The sequence below is a fragment of the Osmerus eperlanus genome, chromosome 7 (genome assembly GCF_963692335.1).
Source record: "Osmerus eperlanus chromosome 7, fOsmEpe2.1, whole genome shotgun sequence".
Taxonomy (NCBI): Eukaryota; Metazoa; Chordata; class Actinopteri; order Osmeriformes; family Osmeridae; genus Osmerus; species Osmerus eperlanus.
Genome location: NC_085024.1, coordinates 10,828,832 through 10,852,403, shown reverse-complemented (window position 1 = coordinate 10,852,403; position 23,572 = coordinate 10,828,832). Strand labels below are relative to the sequence as shown.

Here is a 23,572-nt window from a genome sequence, read left to right as displayed (position 1 = left end):
TGTCAGAAAACGTCTCACATCGCCATAAAATAAGGGTAATATGGGGGCCAAAGAGTCAAGGATATGTATATTGTCGCATGAGGCCATTAAGAAAAAGGTGTGGATTAGTTTTATATCCATCACTACATAGCGGCTAACGTTAGCTATTTAGATACCCACTCACGGGTTGAATAGCCATAGTTGCTAACTGACAAGGTTAAATTTGGCTCATTGTTATTTAGTTAGAAATAAGGAAATGTGTGAGAGAATGTACATTTTGTCTGTATAAATAGAACCAGCAACGAGTCACAGTCTTAATACATACCACAGGCACTGTACTAGTTAGTTAAAATAGCCTGAATTATTCTTCATCTATATGATGAATTATAATCATTTTATCAGTATATTTTGCATCCCTTCTAGTCACTAAAGGACCCACTTTTTCCAATATATTTTACTGAAACAACATGGAAGAACTTATTTTACAGGCTACAGGCAAGGCTTTTCAAACATTATTTGGATGCAGACATTTTTTGTGCTTTATTGACCTGTGTAAACTAATTTCTTTGTACAAAGTTGTGCAACCGTAGACAACATTTCTACCTCCTACAACAAATCCACAAGCCATGACGTTTTGAAGATTGTTTCTTTTATTTTTTTTAAACCTCAAAATATCACTATGTAAAGCATATTTTATGAAACATAGCAATGTTTAGGCATAGGGTCTTGTACATGTTAGTGTCTATTCCGCTTCTTTTGCCTGATTGTAAGAAAGAAAAAAACAGGAAATTATTGTATTGAATTGAAACACTGTAATGCATTTGTTTCTTGTCTGAACCCTTGGTGTGACATCAGGAGATCTTTACCTTTCCAGAGTCACGACTCTTGGTTCTGAGCTTGTTGACCTGAGACTCAGCAATGTCGGCACGCTCCTCAGCCTCCTCCAGCTCATGCTGAACCTTCCTGAACTTGGACATGTGGGAGTTGGACTGCTCCTCCTGGGATAAATTCATTTTTAAAAGATTTCTTAAAAACTTAATTTTTTAAATGTGCTTGCTGCAGTCATCATTTAGACAAGAAAAATACCATTGGTAAAGCCATAGAGATATACACCGAAAGCAAAGAAAGATTTATTTTGCATAAGCAAAGCTCAAATAAGTTATTAGACTTACCGCCTCCTCAGCCTGTCTCTTGTAAGCCTTCACTTTAAGCTGCAGCTTATCCACCAGGTCCTGAAGTCTGGTTACATTCTTCTTATCCTCCTCAGTCTGAAGCAGATAATAAGGTAAATCAAAATTATTTGTATCAACATATACTGTTGTATCAACATATAATGTTTTTGACTGTGTTGTTACCTGGTATGTCAGCTCCTTGACTCTGCGCTCATACTTGCGGACTCCCTTGATTGCATCTACACCTCTCCTCTGTTCAGCATCAACCTCAGTCTCCAGCTCACGCACCTGAATGGAGGACATGAGCTCATGGGTGAACCTGTGGAATTTACCACTCACACACAAATTACTCTAATCAATTGCATACAAAATACAGTATTTTACCTCAATAAAAGCATTTTAGGTCATTTAGAGACTATCTATTTTACAGAGAAGACACATATTAAACATATTCTTCTCAATTACTTTTAATACACAATAGTTTCCTGAGGTGAAAGGTGACTATCAACTCACCCTGGACTCCAGTTTCTGGAGCTGCTTCTTGCCACCCTTCATGGCTAGGTTCTCTGCTTCATCCAGACGGTGCTGCAGGTCCTTGACTGTCACTTCAAGATTCTTCTTCATCCTTTCAAGGTGAGAGCTGGTGTCCTGCTCCTTCTTCAACTCTTCTGCCATCATGGCCGCCTGCAACAACAGAACACAGCTTGGTTGAACTGAGGAACTGTACATACACATAGTATATTGTACCAGGTTACATTAAAAAAATAATTTCTCAGTACATAATTATATTATCTAGACGATATACTGGTGGAATGACCCAACAAACAAAGCCTTGTGAGAACTGAACTGCATAAGAATCAGCACCATCTAATACGTTTCTGCATTCTACTTAGATGGATCAGTGGGGGTCGACACTAGAATTGTGAACACATACGTTATGAAGAAATCACTAGAACATGGCCACAAGGTGGAAGGTATGCTACCATAGGGGTAGGCTACTGTATGACGATATGGTGGTTCCATATTACTTTGATATGGCCTTAATGATGGTGTAAGTAAAGTAGTGACTTAATAGTGGCAGTACTGTGATACTTAGTTAGCTAGACTCACATCAGTGATGGCCTTCTTGGCCTTCTCCTCAGCATTTCTGGCCTCCTGGACAATGTCGTCCACCTCTCCCTGCACCTGAATCAGGTCAGTCTCAAGCTTCTTCTTGGTGTTCAACAGGCTGGTGTTCTGGAAGAGAGTACACATGGATATAGCAAAAACAAAACCTTTGCTGTGAATGTTATTTAACTATGTGTATGTGTGTTTGTGTGTGTTGTCCATACCTGGGAATGCAGCAGTCCCACTCTCTCGCTGGTGTCCACCAGCTCCTGCTCGGCCACTTTGCGGCCTCTCTCTGTCTGCTCCAGACCCACTCTCAGCTCTTCAATCTCAGCCACCATCAGACCATTTCTACGTTCCACCATGGCAGCCTGTTCCTTCATGTCGTCTGCGGCCCGGACGGCATCATCCAGGTGCAACTGGGCATCCTAGAAACACCACAGAGTGTAGAGAGGAACGAGAAGATGCTGCTGTGTACAGTATTTCTTTAACTGCTTCAGTAGTACTGTTTGTACTGCAAGGTGTATTGTTCTTTGTAAGGATGATATTATGAATTGCCCTTCTATATACATGCACCCATGTTTTCCAAACCAAAACAAATATGATCTGAGATGGATATTTGAGCCCCCATTTTGAGTCTAGATCTGCAGTAATGGTCTGAAGTAAGTATTAATGTAGTTCACGGCAGTCTACTCATCACTATGGTCAACATTCACAGTACCTTGAGCTGCCCCTGAACATTCCTCAGCTGCTTCTGGGACTCAGCAGCCTGGCGGTTAGCATGGCTCAGCTGGATCTCCATCTCATTCAGGTCTCCCTCCATCTTCTTCTTGATTCTCAGAGCATCATTCCTGCTGCGGACCTCAGAGTCCAGGGTGCTCTGCATGGAGTCCAGCACTCTCTGGCTGTTCCTTTTGATCTGCTCCATCTCCTCATCTTTCTCTGCCAGCTTTCTGTCCACCTCACCCTTGATCTGGTTCAGCTCCAGCTGCACACGCAGAATCTTGGACTCTTCATGCTCCAGTGTTCCCTAAATAAAGGAATGTTTTAGCAAATGTCATTCTTAATTGTGTTAATCATTTCCACTTAATTCTAGAAATTGTGGAGAGTTTGTACCTCAGCCTCCTCCAGAGCCGTCTGGATCTCAGACTTCTCTGTCTCCACTGTCTTCCTGGCCTTCTCCAGCTCATGGATGCTTTTGCCAGTCTCTCCGATCTGCTCGGTCAGGTCAGAGATCTCCTCTGTGATTTGAAACAGAAGCTTGTTCAATTAGCAAGCTTAGTTTACTGAATCCAACACGAGTTAGACAGGAAACTGTTTTCCCCCAGTTGATGGTTCTGTGAATCAACTAATGCAAAGTATAATGATATGGTGAAATAGGAAATAATTCTCTCTTTTCAAAAATACAAAAGCAGCACACACTACATTTATCTCACGTTGCAAGTTCTTGTTTTCTCTCTTCAGAGTCTCAAGTTGGTCAAGAGCCTCCTCATAGGAGTTCTTCATCTTGAAGAGCTCTGTGCTGAGAGAACGAGCCTCCTTCTGAGCTCCCTCCAGCTCAGCCTGGCCCTCCTCATACTTCTGCTTCCACTCTGCAAGAACCTAGGATGAAGCACACACAAACGTAGCCTTTAACACATAATGTCAACATGTAAACAATGCGTTAGGCTCAAGGCACAAAAGCAGGGCATGAGCATGTCAATGTAGTTCTTAAGCCCCAATTGCAGATTTAGGTCCATCCATGTTCCACACTTACAATTACATAAAACGTAGAACTGGCACAATATTTTTCACCTTGTCAAAGTTCCTCTGCTTCTTATCCAGGTTTGCAGCCAGGCCATTGGCTCTCTCAACATCAATCATGAGGTCCTCCACCTCTCCCTGCAGCCTCTGCTTGGTCTTCTCCAGAGAGGCACACTTGGAGTTGGTGGCCTCGATGGTCTCTTCAGCATCCTGGAGACGCTGAGCCAACTTCTTTCTGTTGACACAAAAAGTATCACAATGGTGTTCTGTCCTGAGTTCAAACTTGTAGTGGTTGACAGTAACTTTATATTGGGGTACTAACATTACTATCAACTTTATGTATTGCGAGCTTAGGGAATACAATTTTTTACTTACTTGGCCTCTTCCAGCTCCTCTGTCCTCTGGATGGCATCAGTTTCATACTTGGTTCTCCACTGAGCCACCTCAGAGTTAGCCTTGGACATGCCACGTTGTAGCTCTGCCTTGGCCTCCTGTTCCTCCTCAAACTGCTCTCTCAGCAGGTCACAGTCGTGGCGGGCAGATTGGACACCATGGGCCAGAGCGTTCTTAGCCTGAGAGGAAAATAATTGAAGATGTGGGTGAAGTAGTAAGGGACCAAAAAAGAGTATTTGCAAACCACTGTACTGTAAAACTGTCATAGTTGATCAACATAGGGCTTCTTTAGTTGTTTTACCTTGACCTCCTCCTCAACATGCCTCTTGAGCTCCTCAATCTGCTGGGTGTAGGCCTGCTTGCCTCTGGTCAGCTGGGACACCAGGGCTTCCTTCTCCTCCAGCTGGCGTCCAAACTCACCTGTGGGGTATTAAGGAAGCTCTTCCTTAAGTCTGATTCTCTATTATACTTGTTTTGATTGTTTTCAATATACACCTTGTGGAACATATTTCTGCATGTAGGCCTTTGAACAAATATGTCCCGTACCGTTCTCAGTGAGGAGTCGGGCTCTCTGTCCACTGATGTCATTGACCTGGCGAACATTCTCATCGTTCTTGGTCTTGATCTCACTGAGCTGGTCCTCAAGGGTACGGCACATCTTCTCCAAATTGCCCTGTGGAACAAACATCATGTTTCAATCACATAGATACACATAGATAGTTTTTTTCTTTATACTGTTAAGTGTAACACAATGTTTTCCTACTAAAGTTGTGAAATCTTTAAATTGTTAAAATGTAGTAAATTATATCAAATTACAAAACGTGCCTTTAAGAGGGAATTTAGAATCAGTAAAAGGTGAACATAAAAGGGCTTTCCACAAACCTTGGTAACCCACTCTAAAACCTTTTGCTTACTTGGTTACAGTTTTACATATATTCTATCTTCTGTTTAGGTCTATTTGTATCACTGACCTTAGCCTTAGCAACTGCCTCCATGTTAGAAGAAAGGTCATCAATCTCCATCTTGTATTCACTCTTCTCTTTCTCCAGCTTCTGTTTGACGCGCTGCAGGTTGTCGATCTGCTCTCCCAGCTCTGCCACACTGTCAGCCTGCTTCTTCCTCAGGGCTGAGGCTGTGGACTCATGCTGCAGGGTGGACTCCTCCAGGTCACGTCTCAGCTTCTGGAACTCAGCCTCTCGCTTCTTGTTCATCTCAATCTGAGCAGATGTGGCGCCTCCAGCCTCCTCCAGCCTCTCACTGATCTCCTCAAGTTCCCTGGACAGATCGGCCCTCTGCTTCTCCACCTTGGCCCTGGCAGCACGCTCAGCCTCAATCTCCTCTTCCAGCTCTTCAATACGAGCCTACAGTAGACGGAAACATTTAGCATCAAAGTCTCAAAATTCTGCCCTACATACGAGAGGAAAAGGACTAAATAGACAAGGTGCATTTTAAAGACAAGCAAGTCCAATATCATCAAGGCAAAAACAGGAAATGTTACTTGTTTAGCAACTACAGCGCACCTGGAGCTCTTTGATCTTCTTCTGCAGCTGGGCACTCAGAGACTGCTCATCCTCAACCTTGCTGAGGAGCTGGCTGGTCTCAAAGTCCTTCCTTTAGTGCACACATTAATCCATGTCAGGTTTTGGTTTTGTGTCATTGAGTTGAGATTAAATTGTAAAGCACATCCATAATTTTTCTGTTAATTATTGCAAAAGAAAAGCCTAGTTATCCCTAATGATAAAGATATTCAATTAAGTAATCCAAAGGTTATCTGATTAGTATAATTAGAAACAAAACTCAGTTTCATAGGTCTTTATTATTGCATTAATCCAAGGTGAGTAACATGAATAATCAATGTGAAATGCATGACCTATAGATGGGGTTGAACATTGGACGTCGAAATTATTATGTTGAAGTGGAAATTCAATGTAAGGATTGCTGGAGTAAATGAAATCAATATAATGTCAAGAATGTCTCTAATGATTATACAATACTTACTTCTTGATCTTTTCATCGGACTGCTGCTTGTCGTTCTCCAGGTCCATTATGGACTCCTGGGCCAGTTTCAGGTCTCCCTCCAGCTTTCTCTTGCCTCTCTCCAGGTCCATACGGAGCTTCTTCTCTTGCTCCAGAGAACCTTCAAGCTAGAGGACAAAATGCATTTCTCATACTAAAGCTTTGATGTTAACAGCTATTTATTCATTATACAGTAATATATAATATTTGTTATATTAGTCAGTTGTCCTACTGAATCCCTAAAAATAACTTATTATATGAGATAAAATTCAATACCAATAGAGGCAAAGTTGGATAAAACCCCAAATTGTGCACGAAAGGTAAGTTTACTCACATCATCTACTTGCTGTTCCAGCTTGGTCTTGGCCTTGGTCAGAGTGTTGACTTTGTCCTCCTCGGCCTGCAGGTCATCCAGTGTCTGCTGGTGGGCCTCTTGCAGGGCTTTCTTCTCCTTGGTCAGCTTGGCAACACTCTCATCTTGAGATGCCATCTCCTCAGTCAGGTTTTTAACCTGCACAAGACAAAGTTAGTTCAAGTGAAAACTATTGTTTGGTGCTTTTGAACAAAATACTGCTTGGTTATTGGTGAGATGTTGATACCTTGTTCTCTGTGGCATGTTTCTCCTTCTCCACTTTGGCCAGGGTAAGCTCCAGATCATCAATGTCCTTCTTCAGCTCAGAGCACTCATCCTCCAGCTTCCTCTTTTTGGCTGTCAGCTCAGCATTGATCTCCTCTTCATCCTCCAGCCTTTCTGTTGTCTCTTTGAGTTTAGCCTCCAGCTGGATCTTGCTCTTGATCAGACCCTCACATCTCTCCTCAGCATCATTCAGACCCTCTGCTTCCTGAGAATAACAGAGGTTAGTTAGACTTGAATGTGGTGTGTGTGTGTGTGTGTGTGTGTGTGTGTGTGTGTGTGGCTCACTCACAGATGCAACTTGGAGAGCCAAGTCATTCTTCTCCTGCATGAGGGACACCATTTTCTCCTCCAGCTCCTTCTTGCGAGCCTCAGCCTTGGTAAGATTAACTTTACATTTCTCATAGTCCTCTTTCATGTTGGCCAGCTCCTTCTCTGTCTCAGCACTTTGCAGGAGAGGCTTGATTTTGTAGTAAACCTTCATCCATGGCCAGTGTTTCACATTCATGAATGAGCGGACATTGTACTGGATGGTGTAGATAGACTCTCTGATAATGAGAGATAGACACAGTAATTGTTTAGCTCGATACAAATTATGCAATGTAATTGCATCATTTGATTACAAGTTTACATCATTATTCTAACAATAGCTTCATAGTAAAACAAAATGTATCACTCCCTAAAAAACAAGATTTGAATGCACTTGAATCCATATTTTTCCCGTTATCATCTCCATCTCACCTCCTCTCCATCATCTTGGTAAACTCCTTCCTCATCACGTATCCACGGGCAAGAGCCTGTGTCATGGTTACCAGAGTAGCAAGCTTCTCATCTCTCATCTCCTCAAGGACACCAAGCAGACCAGCTTTGAAGAACACCTGAGACACAGGTATAAAACAAAACTTAAATAAACAACATAAACACTTCCAGTGTTAACATATTGCTATCTTAGTAGAAAGCAAAGGTTGTATGATGTTAGGATCAAATAAATGCCAATGAAATTACTTGCTTAGGATTTATAATACAATACCTTTCTCATATGTAGTCATATTTTAGTTTATTATTAAGATTGTTGGATTGCTCTCAAAAACGTTAAACTGCATTTTGAATATTTACCAGATAAATTAGATATTTAATAACTAGGCAGGTCACAAACATGAGTTGCCAGTATCCCATCGTCAATAGTGTATGGTATGTTACCTTGGTGTGTCCAAACTTGTACTCCTCATGGTTCACATCAATTGACCCAAGCAGCTTCTCAGAAGCCTTCTTGTTATCCATGAACTGGCCTTCGGGGATTACACCGGCATTCAATACTTTGTATCTGAATAGGGAGAAATTTGGAAGAAATAGGGAGAAATGTGTTTTATTAATTGCTATGTTGTTATCTATCTACCATATCTTTGTTGCATTTGTGTTTAACATTACCTCTGCTTGAAGTCAGCATAAATGATTCTGCTGGGGAAGCCCTTTGTGCAAATCCTAATACCCTCCAGCACACCATTACACCTCAGCTGGTGGATAACCAGGAAGTTCTCCATGAGACCTGGATGAAACATTTAGGGTCAGCTTTTTACTTTGTGGAACTTAATCAAAGAAATAATAGTGAAATGAATGTACTTTATGTTTAAAGTAATAATGACTTAAGATAAATAATACGTAAAACACTATGTTTTACCTGGAGTCTTTGACTCATTGGGGATCAGACAACGCACAAAATGAGGGTGGGTGCTCCTCAAGTTGGTCATCAGCTTGCCTAAGTTCTCCTGTAAGGTTGTTATAAAGCATTTTTACTCTCAGATATTATTCATAATAAAGCTAAAATGCTCACTAATATTAAAGTACAATCACAGCATGAAACTATTATTTATATATTATTATTATATATATAATATTTATTATATATATATTTTTAAACCTCACTCACTCTGAACTGAGAGGACACAGTCTGCATGGAACCTCCCTTCTTCTTGCCTCCTTTCTTTGTGGTATCTGTTATAGGAGTGTCAGGAGTTAGACAGCATAATAAATGAAATTGTCTTGTTGCTTGAACAATACTGTTAATTCATTAACAAATCATGTTAATATGTGTAATGTATGAACCTGTTTGTTTGTAATCTAATTCAACCATACTAACCCTCAGGTGGGGGAGCAACGTAGAGCGCGGCCAACAGTTTGGTTGAAGACTTTCCATACAGCTGAATCACAGAGTCGTTCAGGGGATCCTTGTTCTTGTCCAGCCAGCCAGTGACATTGTAGTCCACTGTACCAGCATAGTGGACCAGAGAGAAGTGGGCTTCTGCTTTGTTCTTTGCTGGTTTAGGCTTCTCAAATGCCTTGTTCTTGCCAAGATGCTGGTCATACAGCTTGTTCTTGAAGGAAGTGTCTGAAGCCTTGGGGAACATGCACTCCTCTTCAAGGATGGAGAAAATGCCCATTGGCTGTGTAGAAATATACTTTTATCAGTCAAATATACTGTGTATAACAGTGAGCTGAAACGGCATAATTGAATAAGACATATAATAAGCACTGTGATATGATAAGAACATGTCAGTTTATTCATACTTTATCTACATGTATGAATAACCTTGTATCCTTGCCAGGTATGAAACATCCACAGTTTTTACAGACACCTCACCTTCTCAATAAGCTCAATGCAGGCAGCCAAGTCCATGCCAAAGTCAATAAAAGCCCAGACAATGCCCTCTTTCTTGTACTCCTCTTGCTCCAGGACGAACATGGTGTGGTTGAAGAACTGTTGCAGTTTCTCATTGGTGAAGTTGATGCACAGCTGCTCCATGCTGTTGTACTGTAGATTTGGCAGAACTTTATTGAGCAATCCCACCATACCGTATGTATTTCTTACTTTATCTGAACCTCTAAATCGAATCATTAAAATATAGTCAATAGTATCTGTATAGTTTAATGACACACAAAATAAACCACTTTTGAATATATTTCTAATAATCTTTCAAATATTGCCATAATGACCAATCTCAAACTCACGTCAAAGATCTCAAAACCAGCAATGTCAAGCACACCGATGTAGTAGTTCCTTGGCTGCTTGGTGTCCAACATCTGGTTGATGCGGACGACCATCCACAAGAACATCCTCTCATAGATGGACTTGGCCAGAGCACTCACGGAATTGTTCACCTGTGTTATAATGTTGGTTCCACTTAAACATTGATTTCATTTTATGAGTTGTTTTTTACCCGTAATAATTGAAAACACTATGCTAAAATGAATATTACAATCAAGCTTTATTTCTTAACAGCTTGTCGGTAAAAGTGTCAAATTGCTCTGATGCTTTTCCAAGCCTTACCTGAGGCACTGTCTGACCCTTGGTCACATACTCATTGCCGACCTTCACTCTGGGGTAGCACAGGGCTTTCAGCATTTCAGCTGAGTTCAGACCCAGAAGGTAGCCAATTTTATCAGCCACTGGGGAGAGAAAGGAGCAATGTTTATCACAGGAATATAATTAAATGAATGCTCTTTAGAACATCGATACAAACAATTTGGCTTACCCTCTGTGCCATCTGGCTCAGCCTGCTCCTCACGCTGCTTCTGCTTGAAGTGCATGTTTCCATGGTGCATGACAGCACCGGTAAACTTGTAGATGCTCATCTTCTCTTCACCGGTGAAGCCCAAGATGTCAATAGCATCCTGGAGGGGCAAAGAAAGTTTACATTAAACCACCAATACATTATGATTTTCAAGCCTTTTAGTGACTTACATCTGTGGCATCAAGCTCGACTGTGTCATCAATACTGGCCACAGTGATCTGACCCTGGCTGATCATGGGGTAGTCATAGGGGTTGGTGGTGATAAGCGACATTTCTGTGGAGACAAAACTAAAATTATGATCACCCAAGGCATGTGTACATTTTATGTAAAAGGCTGAACCCTCAATGAGTGGACAAAGGAGTAAAGCCTCACCAACAAGCTCAGGTTTGTGGTTAGTCATCATCTGGTAGAAGATGTGATAGCCTCTCTCATCAGGCAGCTGGAAACTTACTCTGGACTTCTCCAGCAGGTCTGTGAGAGACATGGTTGAAAGGATAGAGAAAAATTAGAACAATTTGAATGGACACCAACATTTATTTGAAGGATCAACTGGGAAATAATCCAAACCTACTTACAGGTCTCAATGTCAGCACTTGCCAGTTTCCCATTCATGTGGAAGTGAATCCTAATGAATTTACCCTGAAAAAGGGAAAAGAGAGGGCCTTTTCAATGTATCCTATTGATTTCTAAGTTAGTGTAAAATGTTTTTTTTTTTTTTTTTCTCCAAACTTACAAAGCGAGATGAGTTGTCATTCCTCACTGTCTTGGCATTACCATAGGACTCCAGTAGAGGGTTAGCTGCAATGATCTGATCCTCAAGGGAACCCTGAAGGGATACAAACCAGTTGGTCATTAAGACTGATCACCAATCATCCAAAATAATTCTCTCGTCACTTCGTCTTTAGTCATTCACTCCTGGAACGCTTCCTCTAGACTAGGTCTAACCCAGGGGCGATTCTAGGATCAGACCTTTAGGGGGGCTCAGCCCCCAATGAGAATGTGACTTGTGTTCTTAATCTGCACCATGAAATTAACTACCTACTTCTCCTTTGGTTTTACTGGCAGACTACCAACGTTAAAGGTGCATGGCGACACTGGATATTAAACCTGTTTAAAGCCCTTTGAACCTGTAATTGTTTGTCATCTGTCACTAACAGACACGTTTGCAAACTCTTACATTAGAGCACTAAAACATATTTAAGATAATAATAATTTATTTTTTATTTTAGTGGTGCTGAGAGGAAATTTAGGTGTGCTTGAGGTGTGCCCTTTAAAGAGTCTAAAATCGCCACTGGTCTAACCCTGTTTTTATATTATCTTTGAACACCTTTAGTTTAATATGTTTGGTCAGAGTTAACACAGTACCCCCCACTTAAAGTGCATATGTCATAAATCCTTAACCTCTTAAGTTGCTGAATGAGTATATAAGTAATATACTAACAGTTTATTTACGTTGTGCTGTATGTAAAACTACCACAGGACTGCTGTCAAGAATGACAACATATTTTGAAGATATAAACTAGATTTTAACTATACTAAGGGAGTATGTTTGTTTTCAAATGTGGGGGGACAGATTTAGTTTATAACTGATGATGCAGCCTGTGAATATAATTTTCTTAATAAAAAATGGGAGGACATATTTACAGTTTTCATGTATAATGAAACCTACGCCCTTGAACTCTACCATGGCTTTTTTTTGGGGGGGGTGTAAAAACGATGATGGGTCAACAATTGATGGCATGCACTTTATATAGTGTATATAAGGTCATACCTGCATTTTGCCGGGTATTGGTTCCTTCTTCTTCTCACCTCCAGAAACAGCAATGGTGGCAAAGTACTGGATGACACGTTTGGTGTTGACAGTCTTTCCAGCACCGGATTCTCCACTAGTTTATTAGATGATAAAAATATGATTTAGTTTGAATGAATTAAAATAAGTATTGTCAAGCATCTTAAGTCATTAAGCATTATAGTCTTCATATTTATATACATATACATATATAAAATATACAGTCAATTAAAGTTGCAAACTTACGTGATTAGGACTGACTGGTTCTCCTTATCTGAAAGTCAATTGACAAATAAATGTATCAGAAATGATACAAGTAGCAACTAAGAATCCATCCATCTATATTTGAATTCAGCCATCCATTAGTAGAGTCCATACCAGTCAACATGAACTGATAGGCGTTGTCAGAGACGGAGAAGATGTGGGGTGGAGCCTCCATACGCTTCTTCCCTCTGTAGGCGTTGACCACATCCATGTCATATACAGGGAGCCACTTGTAGGGGTTCACCGTGGCACAGAAGAGCCCAGAGTAGGTCTGCATATGAGCAGAGAGTAAAGGGAAATATTGCTATTAAAGTTCAAGTATACATATTCTGAGGGTGTCATTTGCTTCCTTAAGGTGGCTCATGTCTATATGTGTAGTTTTCTTACGTAGATCATCCATGCGGCATAACGCTCTTTGAGGTTATACAGGACAGTAGCTTCACTGAGGTAGGTCATCATGGCCATGTCCTCAATCTTATCATATTTAGGAGGGTTCATCTGCAAGACTTCCTCTTCTTTGAAGGTTTTAACCTGAAAGATTATGTCAATTACATCCATGAAGTCTACACTAATTGAATAATGTATACATTTTTCAAGTGAATTTCAATAATATTTTATAGTTTTTGTACATTTTTAAACATCTTAAATGTGTCAGTAACTGTGGCTGCAAAATATAGATGTACAAAAATTCTGTGCAAAATATCCTCTTACCTCCTCAGTGATAAGGACTTTCACATCACACTTCCCACCATCCCTCTTAACAACCAGACCCTTGAGGTACAACTCCTTGACATCAGGCACATAGCAGGCATTCTTAGAATCAAATGGTGCAGCCTGGGCCTCAAGCCTCTCCCTCTCAGGTTTACGAAGGTAAATGGCGGCCTTGCCATATTGGGCCATCTCCGCGTCCGTACTCATGGTGCCGGCTTACTGGGGATAAAAATATATCACTGTTACAAAATCTATTGCTTCTTTTTTTTAAATGATGTGCCCTTTCTCATTCATTCATAATTATCCTCTGGGGCTGAAAGTTTAAATGATGAATGCATTTACTGTATATTACTGTAAAGTAAGTAGGCCTCAGAAGCCTACAAAAGGTGTAGAATAAATCTTATTCAATAAAAAAAATATATATATCATAATTCAATTGAAACAATTACAGTAGTAGATACTGATGGTGCTTTGGCTTTGAGCAGTATACATGTATGTAGCATCAAACTATGTCTCACCTGTTTTTCCCCTCCCAGATGAAATTGACTCTTAGTCAGTGCTGTAAAATATGTTTGTTTAGAGTTTTTTGAGAAATATATCCAGAAATAACACAACCAGAACGTATACAACATTTACATGTCATTGCTATACATCCCATCACATTTGAGTGTTACATAGTAGGGATGGACTTATAAGAAAATTATTGGTCAACACCATAAGACAATATTCAGATAACAAAATTGGCTGATGCCGATACTTTGACTGATATTTTACTGTTTCATATAATTGTTTAAGAAAAAATGTATACCCCATTCAGACATAGGACAAATTACCACATATGGTATACACATTTGATGGACACATTTACACGTGAAAAAACCTAAGCATGGTGCCTTTTCAAACATCACAATTGGTCACAAGTGATCAGCCATTTTTTGGGCCAATACCTATTGGTAATGGAAAATGAATCGGTGCATCCCTGCTACACAACAAACATGATTTACTGTAAATGCAAAATGTCGTTCAAGAACAAGAACATACTTTTCAACATCCAATATCTTATAGTAAACAAAAGTTTGTCATCCCAAAATAGTATTTCAGTTATGGGACAAAATGTATTGTATCACATTTTCTGTCTTTACATTCAAAACTCAATCTTACATGTTTGTCCATAATAATTGACTCATTTTTTCTTGTATATGGGCAAGGCAAACCTACTTACCACGTAATAATCACAAGTGTTATGAGTTTTATCTATGTGCCTGATCTCAATAAAAAGGATGTGAAAATAAAAAGTATCTTACCCCACAGGTGGAAGTTGTCTGTCCGTGGATGCTGCTCTGTGGGACTCCTTATATCTAGTGGAGAGTGATTAGCAAGCAGAAGCTAATTGTGGACTACTCTACTAAAGGAAATGGATTAGAGACAAGAGTCTACAGTTTGACTCTTACCCCGTCCCTTGCTTTCCCTCCTTCACTCTATGTTTCTATTGCATAATATAGGACATTTCTGAATATATTACACATTATGTTCTGTTTTCTTAGAGTTTAAAATGTATTTTTTTATGGGTTGATTCATACGTTATACAATAATGTATACAAAGGCCTAAATTTGATTTCTCTTAAGTACAGTAAACATTAAAGGTTGTAATGAGTACAGTACTAGATCCAGCGGGATCATCGGCAATCCAAATTTATAATTTCATTTTTTTGTTTTATAGCATGCAGTTTGCACACCTTTTGACCAATTTGCTTAATTGGTGTCCTGTTTCATTCTATATCATAGAAATACTTTTGAATAGCTTCTCCAGAAAAGGAAAAAATATATATATATTTTAAAGGGAACATTGGGTGTATTATTTCAAATCCAACATGAAGAGTATAGAGATAAAATATCTGGTTACCCACATACATGACTGAACTGTAAGTATTTTGTATCTTAATATCTTACTAGTACTACTATCTTAATCTTATTCAGTTCATTGAAATCTAAGACCTATTTCTTTTGGATAATACATTATCAAATGACATGATCTACTGATTTAGAAAGCCATAGACATTTACAGTAGGCTTACTATAAATCCAGTTATAAGGAGACAACATGTAAAGATGTCACACCTTTATTTCAGGTTTCTCTGGTTGGAAATGAATGAACTTCCTCACAAAGTGTCACGGCGAGAGGTGGGGTAGGACCCAAATGCAAGCGAGTCGGCAGGCATTGTCGAACAAAAGGGTTTATTACACAAATCGGGAAACAGACAGGGTGCTCACAGGGACAAAGGGTAAATGGCAAGACCAAGACTGGATACAAAACAGGAACCTAAATACACAGAAACAAACAAGGCACAGGTGGACACAATGAAACTAACGAGAACTGAACGAGACACAGGTGAAGACAATGAGACAGGGAAACACTAGGGCAGGGCAAAACTGAAACCTGGGGGGCACGGCTGTGGCCGTGACACAAGGCTTGGATGACATTAACTGAGGCTGAGACCAACCATCTGTGCTGTATGTCTGGCTTGATTACAACTAGCACATATTTGACATGGAAAGGTTGTAAAACTTGACATCATTAAAAATGACTTAACAAAAAGTGATTCAAGTAAGGGCTAACCAACTCTAAATGTATTCTCGCAGTGGGGTGATTAATTGAGCAGTCTTGCATGATTCTTGCATAACCATTACACATGGTCCAGAAAATGATAGGATAATTGCCTTTCCTTTCATTGGTAAACCTAATGCTCTTGCAAACAAAATGTCCCTTTTCAAGAGAAATAAAGTATCATGAAATGTAAACAATTACACATTTTACAGCTGTGAGTTGTTACTCCTTTGGTGTGTTTTATATCTACTGGGAGTTTGTCTGACACATAACCAATTACTTTGGTAACTCAAGTAGCGCTGGTAGCTTGGACCAATAAACATGTCACATCCCCTAAGTTTAAGTCCAATTTGGGATTTGAGGTGTCAAATGCAATATCAGGCCAGTATGACTTTGACATGCCTCCTATGAAAGGCCAGAGAAGGTTTTGGCTTGGCAGACCTTCAGGGCTATTTATCTGACTGGCAACTTCATCATGGTATCAATGTCCAAAATATGAATGGGATATGTTGTGGTGGAACAGACATATATGGTCACATTGCTTTCTTGCCCACCACCTTGACATCATCATGTTGGAAAACAGCTTGACAGGACAAAAAATATACTCATTCAGCAGTGCCACATGAGATGTATCATGTCAGAGATGCCTTATATGCTTTTCAAAGTCAATAATAACCTTGACCTCTGAGGAGAGATGTTTTCTGTTGATGGTAGGAATGATAGGAATAAGAGAAACATTAATATATTTATATAAATATTTAGATGTTACATGTAAATTCATTTAATAGTTCTTTGGTACTACTACTAACTGAAGCAACAGTCGTGGAAAAGTTGTGTTGCATTAATCTTCATAGCCCCGTTATGCTTCAAATTATGACTACAGTGCACATACACACACACAGACACAATCCCACACATCCACAAACCATAAATATTTATGAGCCATAAATAATTTGTCTGGGGAATCCCTCTCAGCAAAACAGGTTATTCAACAGTTTGTTCATGCTGGCTGGATTCCAAGCTCCTCGAATACAGTTTTGTGTTCCACGCGCCTCTACAGTATGTCAGTTATTACAGTTAAATAAAACTACATAATACTGTAGTAACTATAATACTATAATAACATGTACAGTGAGCTGCAGATGTAGATGAGAATTTGTATGAGATAATCACATGGTCATGGTCATCCCCTTTAAAAAGTATTATTTAATGCATGTGTCTCTTTTGTGCAAGACTGATGGAGCAGTATAGCAGGGTGTTACCTCAGGGTTGGACCCTTATTGTGCTGAGTCATTCTTAATATCGTGTGGTGTGTGTGAGCGGTGATGTTCTGTATATGGAAAGTGTGTATTACCTGTCGCTGGTCAGCTGCAATGACAGTGGATGAGAAAGGGGGGGTGTACAATATTGAGGTTTCTTCCTCCCACAACAAATCCACAAAGCCAATATTGTGTGGTCAACATGATTTATTGTCAAACAATCCCAAAAATATCACGATGAAAATCATATCTTATGAAACATAGCACTGTCTTGGGACCGGTTGTTGTCATGTCTATTCAGCTTCTTTAACCTAGTTGCAAAAAATATATGATTGGAAATTTGCAATAGAACATACTGTACATTTGGCGTACATTTGGTGATTTTACTTTGAATTCTACACTTTCAACTGTGTTGTGCTATGTAGTGATTTAATGTGTGCTGTGAAGCAATGTTTACAAGACTACCGTAGGCCATGGATAAGGAGTAACATTTATACTAAAGGTTTGTACAAACTTCGTCACTTTGGATAAAAGCATGTTCTAAATGAATACAATGTCAAATTGTATTCTTAACATTGCTGTCAGCAGGTCTTTACCTTTCCAGAGTCACAACTCTTGGTTCTGAGCTTGTTGATCGGAGACTCAGCAATGTCGACACGCTCCTCAGCCTCCTCCAGCTCATGCTGAACCTTCCTGAACTTGGACATTTGGGAGTTGGGCTGTTCCTCCTGGGTGACATTGAGAGCAGGTTTGAAGATCACATTTTTAAAAGGCTGATTTGGTTAATTACGATTGTAGCCTGTACACCAGGCTGGGACTGGGTTCTTTTAGTCTCCCTCTCCTCTCCGCGCTCTTTTCCAGTGCCAATGACGTCACTAATTGGGGGGTGGAGTAGGTGTCTAGTGGGCCACTTAATTACCGTAGAGGTAGGCGTATATAAATAGACACCTGGGGTCCTTACACCGGTATGTGGTCACTCTGCTGCTGGCACTGGTGATATGAAGCCATGATCTGAGTGTTTCTTGAAGTACGAAGGTATGTCGAAGCGTTTTTCTTCTCGATTATGATTTGACTGCGGGTTACCATACTAAAATGTTTGTTTTAATAGTGTGGAGGAGCAGACGCCGTGGCGTACCAGTGTTTGCGTGACTTTCCGTATACAAGCAACCACTGGGTATTGTGGCGGCCGTGGGGTACCGGCTACAAGCGTAGTGTTCCTCGCAAACTGACGTGAGCGTCAGGTACGTTTTGAGTTATGCTCTGCCCGCAGTCGTGTAGCTCACTTTCCCGTCATGCTCTGATGAATGTGCATAGATACGGGCGCATTGGTGCCATGGACTATTTATTCTGTAATGTGTGCCGACTGAATCCGGATCCCAAATTGTATTGACTGTGAAATGTGACCGACCCGTATTAATTGTCTGTTTATGTTTTTAGACTTTTTCAACTGCAGCCGGCATTGTCGGTTGCTGTTCTCTACACGTATGATTGTGGTGTTGCTCATAGCCTAACTAGTGTTTGGTTTGTTTTCTTTTCCTCCAGCCTGTTGATTGTAGGTATTATTGTAAGTGAGAGTGCATGTATTGTACATCACAGGCTGGAGTGTTTTTTTTTCTTTTCTTTTATTCCTTTGTCTTGTCGTCGTCCCCTTTCCCTTTCGTGTAGCCAGCCTCGGTGGTGGTGTAGCCAGGGTAGCATATAGGACCCTTTTGGAAGACAACTTTCCTAGTTCCCCTGTGAGGGCATGACCAAGAAGGCACACGAGAACTGAGTAGGGTGCAAAATATTCAGGGGTTTATTAATTAAATTTGAACGGATGGAACACATGGACAAAGTAAATAAAACCGAGTAGTGAAGATAAAACCAATACATGAGAACCAACCAATGCCTCATACGCACAGAGGTCTTCCTTCTAGGTTGGTTCTTCCTCTCTCTCCTCTGCTTGCTCCTCTCACAGTGATATAAGCCTGGGCTGCCACAATAAATATAGGGAGGGGACGCCATACATCCTCCCACTTAATAATCGGAGCAAAATTGGAGCAAACACCCCTACAGCCCAGACAGGGATGGGAGCTTCCCATCCACTCTGGAACCCCATTTAAGCATCATGTTTTCCAGTCGGACACCCTTTACTGGGACACGGCAGCCATGCTGCCCTCATGATGATCAAAGAAAGAGGTAACAAAAAGGCTGAAACTAAACAAACAAAGATATGGTGCAATAAAGTTGATATGAGAACTAAGGAACAAAAGCTATGTGACGTGTGTTATTTATGTGAAGACAGTTGTATGGTGTTGCTGAATGTTAACATGTACATAAAGAAAATAAGGATGTTTAAGTCCCTGTGTGGGCCGCTGTTAGGCGTCCATCACATCCCCCTTCTTGCACTCAAAGAGTAGTTTAGACATGAAGTTGCGGTGAAGTGTGAATTCTAAAGTAGATCAAGTTTATCAGTGTGACATGAAGTTGCAGTGTGTCTATAGACAGTGGTCACGGGTGATATTGGGACTCTAACCCTTCTATTGGTGTTTATATTGGCTTCTCTGGCTCCCCTGCCATTAGCTTGGCGATCCCACCCCTCTGTATTGACTTGCTTTATTTATGTTACCTGTTGACCAACCAAACCAACACCTCTATACTATGTATTAATAAAGATTGTATTTTTATACTTTTCTAAGAACCTGTGTCTGTACAGATTATTAGTTCAGAGTTCCCCTTGCTCTGGCATTAGCACAGACAAGTTTAGATCAAGGGGTGGCGTAGTCTGCTGTACATTAGGGGACGCTACACTATTTTACTTTGTAAAAAAAAAAGTATAATTCTGTAATATTACATTCATATTAATTAATGTAGGACTCACCGCCTCAGCCTCCTCAGCCTCCTCAGCCTGTCTCTTCTAAGCCTTCCCTTTAAGCTGCAGCTTATCCACCAGGTCCTGAAGTCTAGTTACATTCTGTTTCACATTCATGAATGAGCGGACACTGTACTGGATGGTTTAGATACTCTCTGATAAAGAGAGATAGACAGTAATTGGTTAGCTCGATACAAGATGATGCAATGTAAATAAATCATTACCCTAACCCATTTCTACATGTAAAATCTATCATTCCATCAAGTCCAAAATTACAAATTCACATCATTATTCTAACAATTGCTTCATAGTAAGGATTGAACAGGATTGAATCACTCCCTAAATACATGGTTTGAATGCAAAAACCTGAATACGTATTTTTCCTTGTGTAGCCCTTGCTAAGATTTAAGTTAATATTGCATTTTGTTGTTTTCTATTTCAAATGTTGTAAATGCTGTTAAATTACTTACATTTCATATAATCATATTTCCGCTGATGGTTAATATTTGGATTTCAGTTCATGTCAGCCTGTTGGTTGATTATTTTGACCCTTGACCTGATGTCGGGAATCGGGATATATATTGGGATGAAAGGAAGCAGAAAGGGAGAACATGGTGGAGATCATATCTGAGTTTGTGTGTTTTGAGATTTGATTCGAGCGTTGCAGTCATAGCGAGGTGAAATGTGTTGCCAACTCGGGAACCATATTCTGAATGTAACTAATGAGTTGCCGGATAGGCATCTCAGCCGTGGGTTACCATTCATAAAGGGGACTGTGTCAGACTGGAGAAGGACAGGATTTGACGGATAGCCAAATTCAGGGAACTTTCCATTCTTCGGGACAATCAACGACCTCGACAAACTCTGTCAAGATTCTCCTGGACAACGTCGACCTGCTCACCAAACTTTCCGACCATCGCCACGCCACGAGGTAACTGGTGGTGCCGCGTGTTGCCCATAGACAGCAGCCGCCATCTCGTGCTGTGGGCCAACGTACCCGAGCCAAACTCCAGCTGGCATTCAACGGACTGTTTTGTATTTATTTATTTTCTATTAGTAATAGGATAGATACAGGACATTGATATTATCATTTCAATTGTTATCTTTTATATATTAAATGTAAAGATGTGTGTTTGTTACGTTGGATGCAGATGCATTATTTTTATTTGAAATAGTAGATTGGGACCTTATAAAAGAACGGCTTACAAATTCATTCTTTTGCAAATATAAGTTTAAAAGAACTCAGGGTGCCCTAGTATTTTGTTAATTGGTAATTTGGTAAGTTGTGCTCAAAAGCGAGGCACGAGGGGCACTACACTTGTATCATCTCAGTCTCACGCTCTCTCCATCATCTTGGTAAACTCCCTTCTCATCAGGTATCCACGGGCAAGATCCTGCATCATGGTCACCAGATTAGCAAGATTCTCATCTCCTCAAGGACACCAAGCAGACCAGCTTTGAAGAACACCTGAGGCTTAGGGAGAATACAAAACAGAATATAAAAAGATGACTAAAACAGATTCACATATGGCTCTCAAAGAGACTGTTCATCTACATTTACATTTTACATTTATTCATTTAGCAGACGCTTTTATCCGAAGAGCCTTCCAAGAGAGAGCTTTACAAAAGTGCATAGGTCAATGATCATAAACAACTAGAGAGGGTACAATTTCTGTGGAAATTGTAGGGTGTGCTTGCTTGTGATATGGAAAAATTCTAGCGGCACTGTGTAGATTTGAATAGTCAAGAGATGGCGGTTACAATAAATTTATTTTGCTTATACAGATCATGATTTAACAAAGTACTTTGTGATCAGTCATAACGAAGGAGGTGCTAGCCACAGGTCGTTCGCCAGAGTGATACAGAACAACCCCAAAACCCTGCCTTATATAAACTTTAGATCAAATGGTTATTCTGAACTCTGTGATTGGTCAGCACTGCTCAGTGACAGTGACTTCATATCAAGTTCCCACGGTTCTTTATTGTGGCCTCTCTCCCCAAACCAGTAGATAGTAAAACCACAGGGGTTCACCAGTCAAATGGTCAACTGTCCTTTGTGTGGGCCACTTCAAACAAGTCTACAGGAAGGGTCAGAGCAGCAGATCACAATAACAATACAGTTGAATTCACATTGTCTCCAGACCAACTGTCTCTTCCTCCCCAGGTGACAAGAACTCTCTCAGGTCACCCAGACTTCCCGTCTCCTAGTTATAAAACTGCAAATGGCATCTCTACCAAATGGAGTTGACTCTTAATCAACTTTAGACTTCCGTTAAAACACATTCCTCATATATGAAACACACACATTATAACTGTATTCCAAAATTTCCATGACAGCTTGCGTTACGTTTTTGGATGACATTTTTACAACTGATATTTCTGTATATTTTATATAAAAATGCATACATATTATTTATAAAGATTACATAGATTTAAAAGATTTTTTTTGCTGCTCATTTACAACTGAAAATACGAGTGAAGTGTAGAATGAAATAGATGTCTTCTCATTTCCCCTGCAAGAGGCAGCCTCATCGTTGAATCAAAACGAATAAATTTGGCAGACCGGTGTAAAAATTGACCTAATCTCTATGACTTAAACGTCCTTTTAAGTTTTTCCCTTCTCGTGATATTTTAAGGCATTTAGCCTACTCATATTGCATTCATTCATGAATAAAGAACCCCCTTTGAAGATTATTCTACGACGTTACCGGCAGTAGAAGATGGAATCGCGATTCAAACAGTACCATCTGCTAACTGAAAATATGCCCCCCAAAACGTAAAAAAGCTTGACATTTATTTAGTGGAAAACCGCTCATTCATAAAAAGCTCACTGGTAGCGATCATTGTCAGTAACAACGCAAAATGCGATATAGCTCTGTGTGGAGAAGCTGCCCCGGTAAATTCTACTACTACAGTACTAGACTACTGCTGTGTTCGTCTTGGTAGCGATTGCGTTGGTTGAATTGGATTTAACGTTCCGTTGTACGGTTTAGGCTGAAATTAATTATTTTCATGAACAGATTGACAAAGTTTAGGCTGTGGCAATGAAGTTCAAGTTAGTAGTTAGATAGACTTTTGATTTAAGTAAGGGGAGTGCCGAACATGTTCTGTCGCCGTTTGACTTCCTACAGCTGTGTAGATGTTTTTGTAGTGTCTCGCGTAGGCTACAGCGTTGCAGTGATACACTGGATTGAAACAACAGGTAATGATAATTTCACCCACAAATCGTTTACTTGTAATCTAATGTCATAATAAATCCTACAACGAAAATGTATATGTGAGGAATGTTTATTTTAACGATTGAAAACAGATACATCATAGACCACTGTAGTATGTGTTGCCCGGGCAACACAGGCTAACGTCATGATGCTAATACTTCAGTGAAATAGTAGACTACTGTTTCCGAAAGTAGATGTACTTCCTTAATAATATCAGATTATATTGTACATTACACATCACAATTGTGTGTCATATCACAAA

General features: G+C 40.1%; 1 protein-coding gene and 1 long non-coding RNA gene across 2 annotated transcripts in view; both read right to left on the bottom strand.

Moving 5' to 3' along the window:
- Window positions 1-611: 611 nt before the first annotated feature.
- LOC134023015 (myosin heavy chain, fast skeletal muscle-like) lies at window positions 612-13,937 on the bottom strand. Its single transcript, XM_062464813.1, has 40 exons — window positions 13,897-13,937; window positions 13,379-13,597; window positions 13,055-13,198; window positions 12,782-12,938; window positions 12,650-12,677; window positions 12,386-12,500; window positions 11,348-11,440; window positions 11,190-11,253; window positions 10,987-11,085; window positions 10,784-10,887; window positions 10,575-10,713; window positions 10,370-10,488; window positions 10,051-10,200; window positions 9,683-9,853; window positions 9,182-9,485; window positions 8,972-9,036; window positions 8,723-8,810; window positions 8,473-8,590; window positions 8,245-8,368; window positions 7,786-7,922; window positions 7,337-7,592; window positions 7,010-7,252; window positions 6,745-6,921; window positions 6,393-6,538; window positions 5,915-6,005; window positions 5,366-5,755; window positions 4,941-5,067; window positions 4,696-4,814; window positions 4,377-4,573; window positions 4,053-4,236; window positions 3,695-3,860; window positions 3,375-3,499; window positions 2,980-3,288; window positions 2,483-2,686; window positions 2,262-2,387; window positions 1,665-1,835; window positions 1,335-1,439; window positions 1,152-1,247; window positions 846-977; window positions 612-739 (listed from the first exon to the last, which is right to left on the bottom strand). The coding sequence occupies exons 2-40, from the start codon at window positions 13,583-13,585 to the stop codon at window positions 722-724; spliced, it is 5,808 nt and encodes a 1,935-aa protein (XP_062320797.1). The 5' UTR covers window positions 13,586-13,597; window positions 13,897-13,937; the 3' UTR covers window positions 612-721.
- Window positions 13,938-17,444: 3,507 nt separating this feature from the next.
- LOC134023037 (uncharacterized) overlaps window positions 17,445-23,572 on the bottom strand; it is a 258,879-nt gene continuing 252,751 nt past the window's right edge. Inside the window, exons 2-3 of the long non-coding RNA XR_009930730.1 lie at window positions 17,838-17,966; window positions 17,445-17,552 (exon numbers count right to left, since the gene is read on the bottom strand). This is a non-coding gene — a long non-coding RNA (uncharacterized LOC134023037). The remainder of the gene's footprint in view (window positions 17,553-17,837; window positions 17,967-23,572) is intronic.

Coding starts and splice junctions, on each gene's coding strand:
- LOC134023015 (XM_062464813.1), bottom strand. CDS start 13,585: ATGAGTACGGACGCGGAGATGGCCCAATATGGCAAGGCCGCCATTTAC. Junction 11,254..11,347: donor ATGACAACTCATCTCGCTTT/GTAAGTTTGGAG, acceptor TCCCTTTTTCAG/GGTAAATTCATTAGGATTCA. Junction 2,687..2,979: donor ATGTTCAGGGGCAGCTCAAG/GTACTGTGAATG, acceptor TGGTGTTTCTAG/GATGCCCAGTTGCACCTGGA.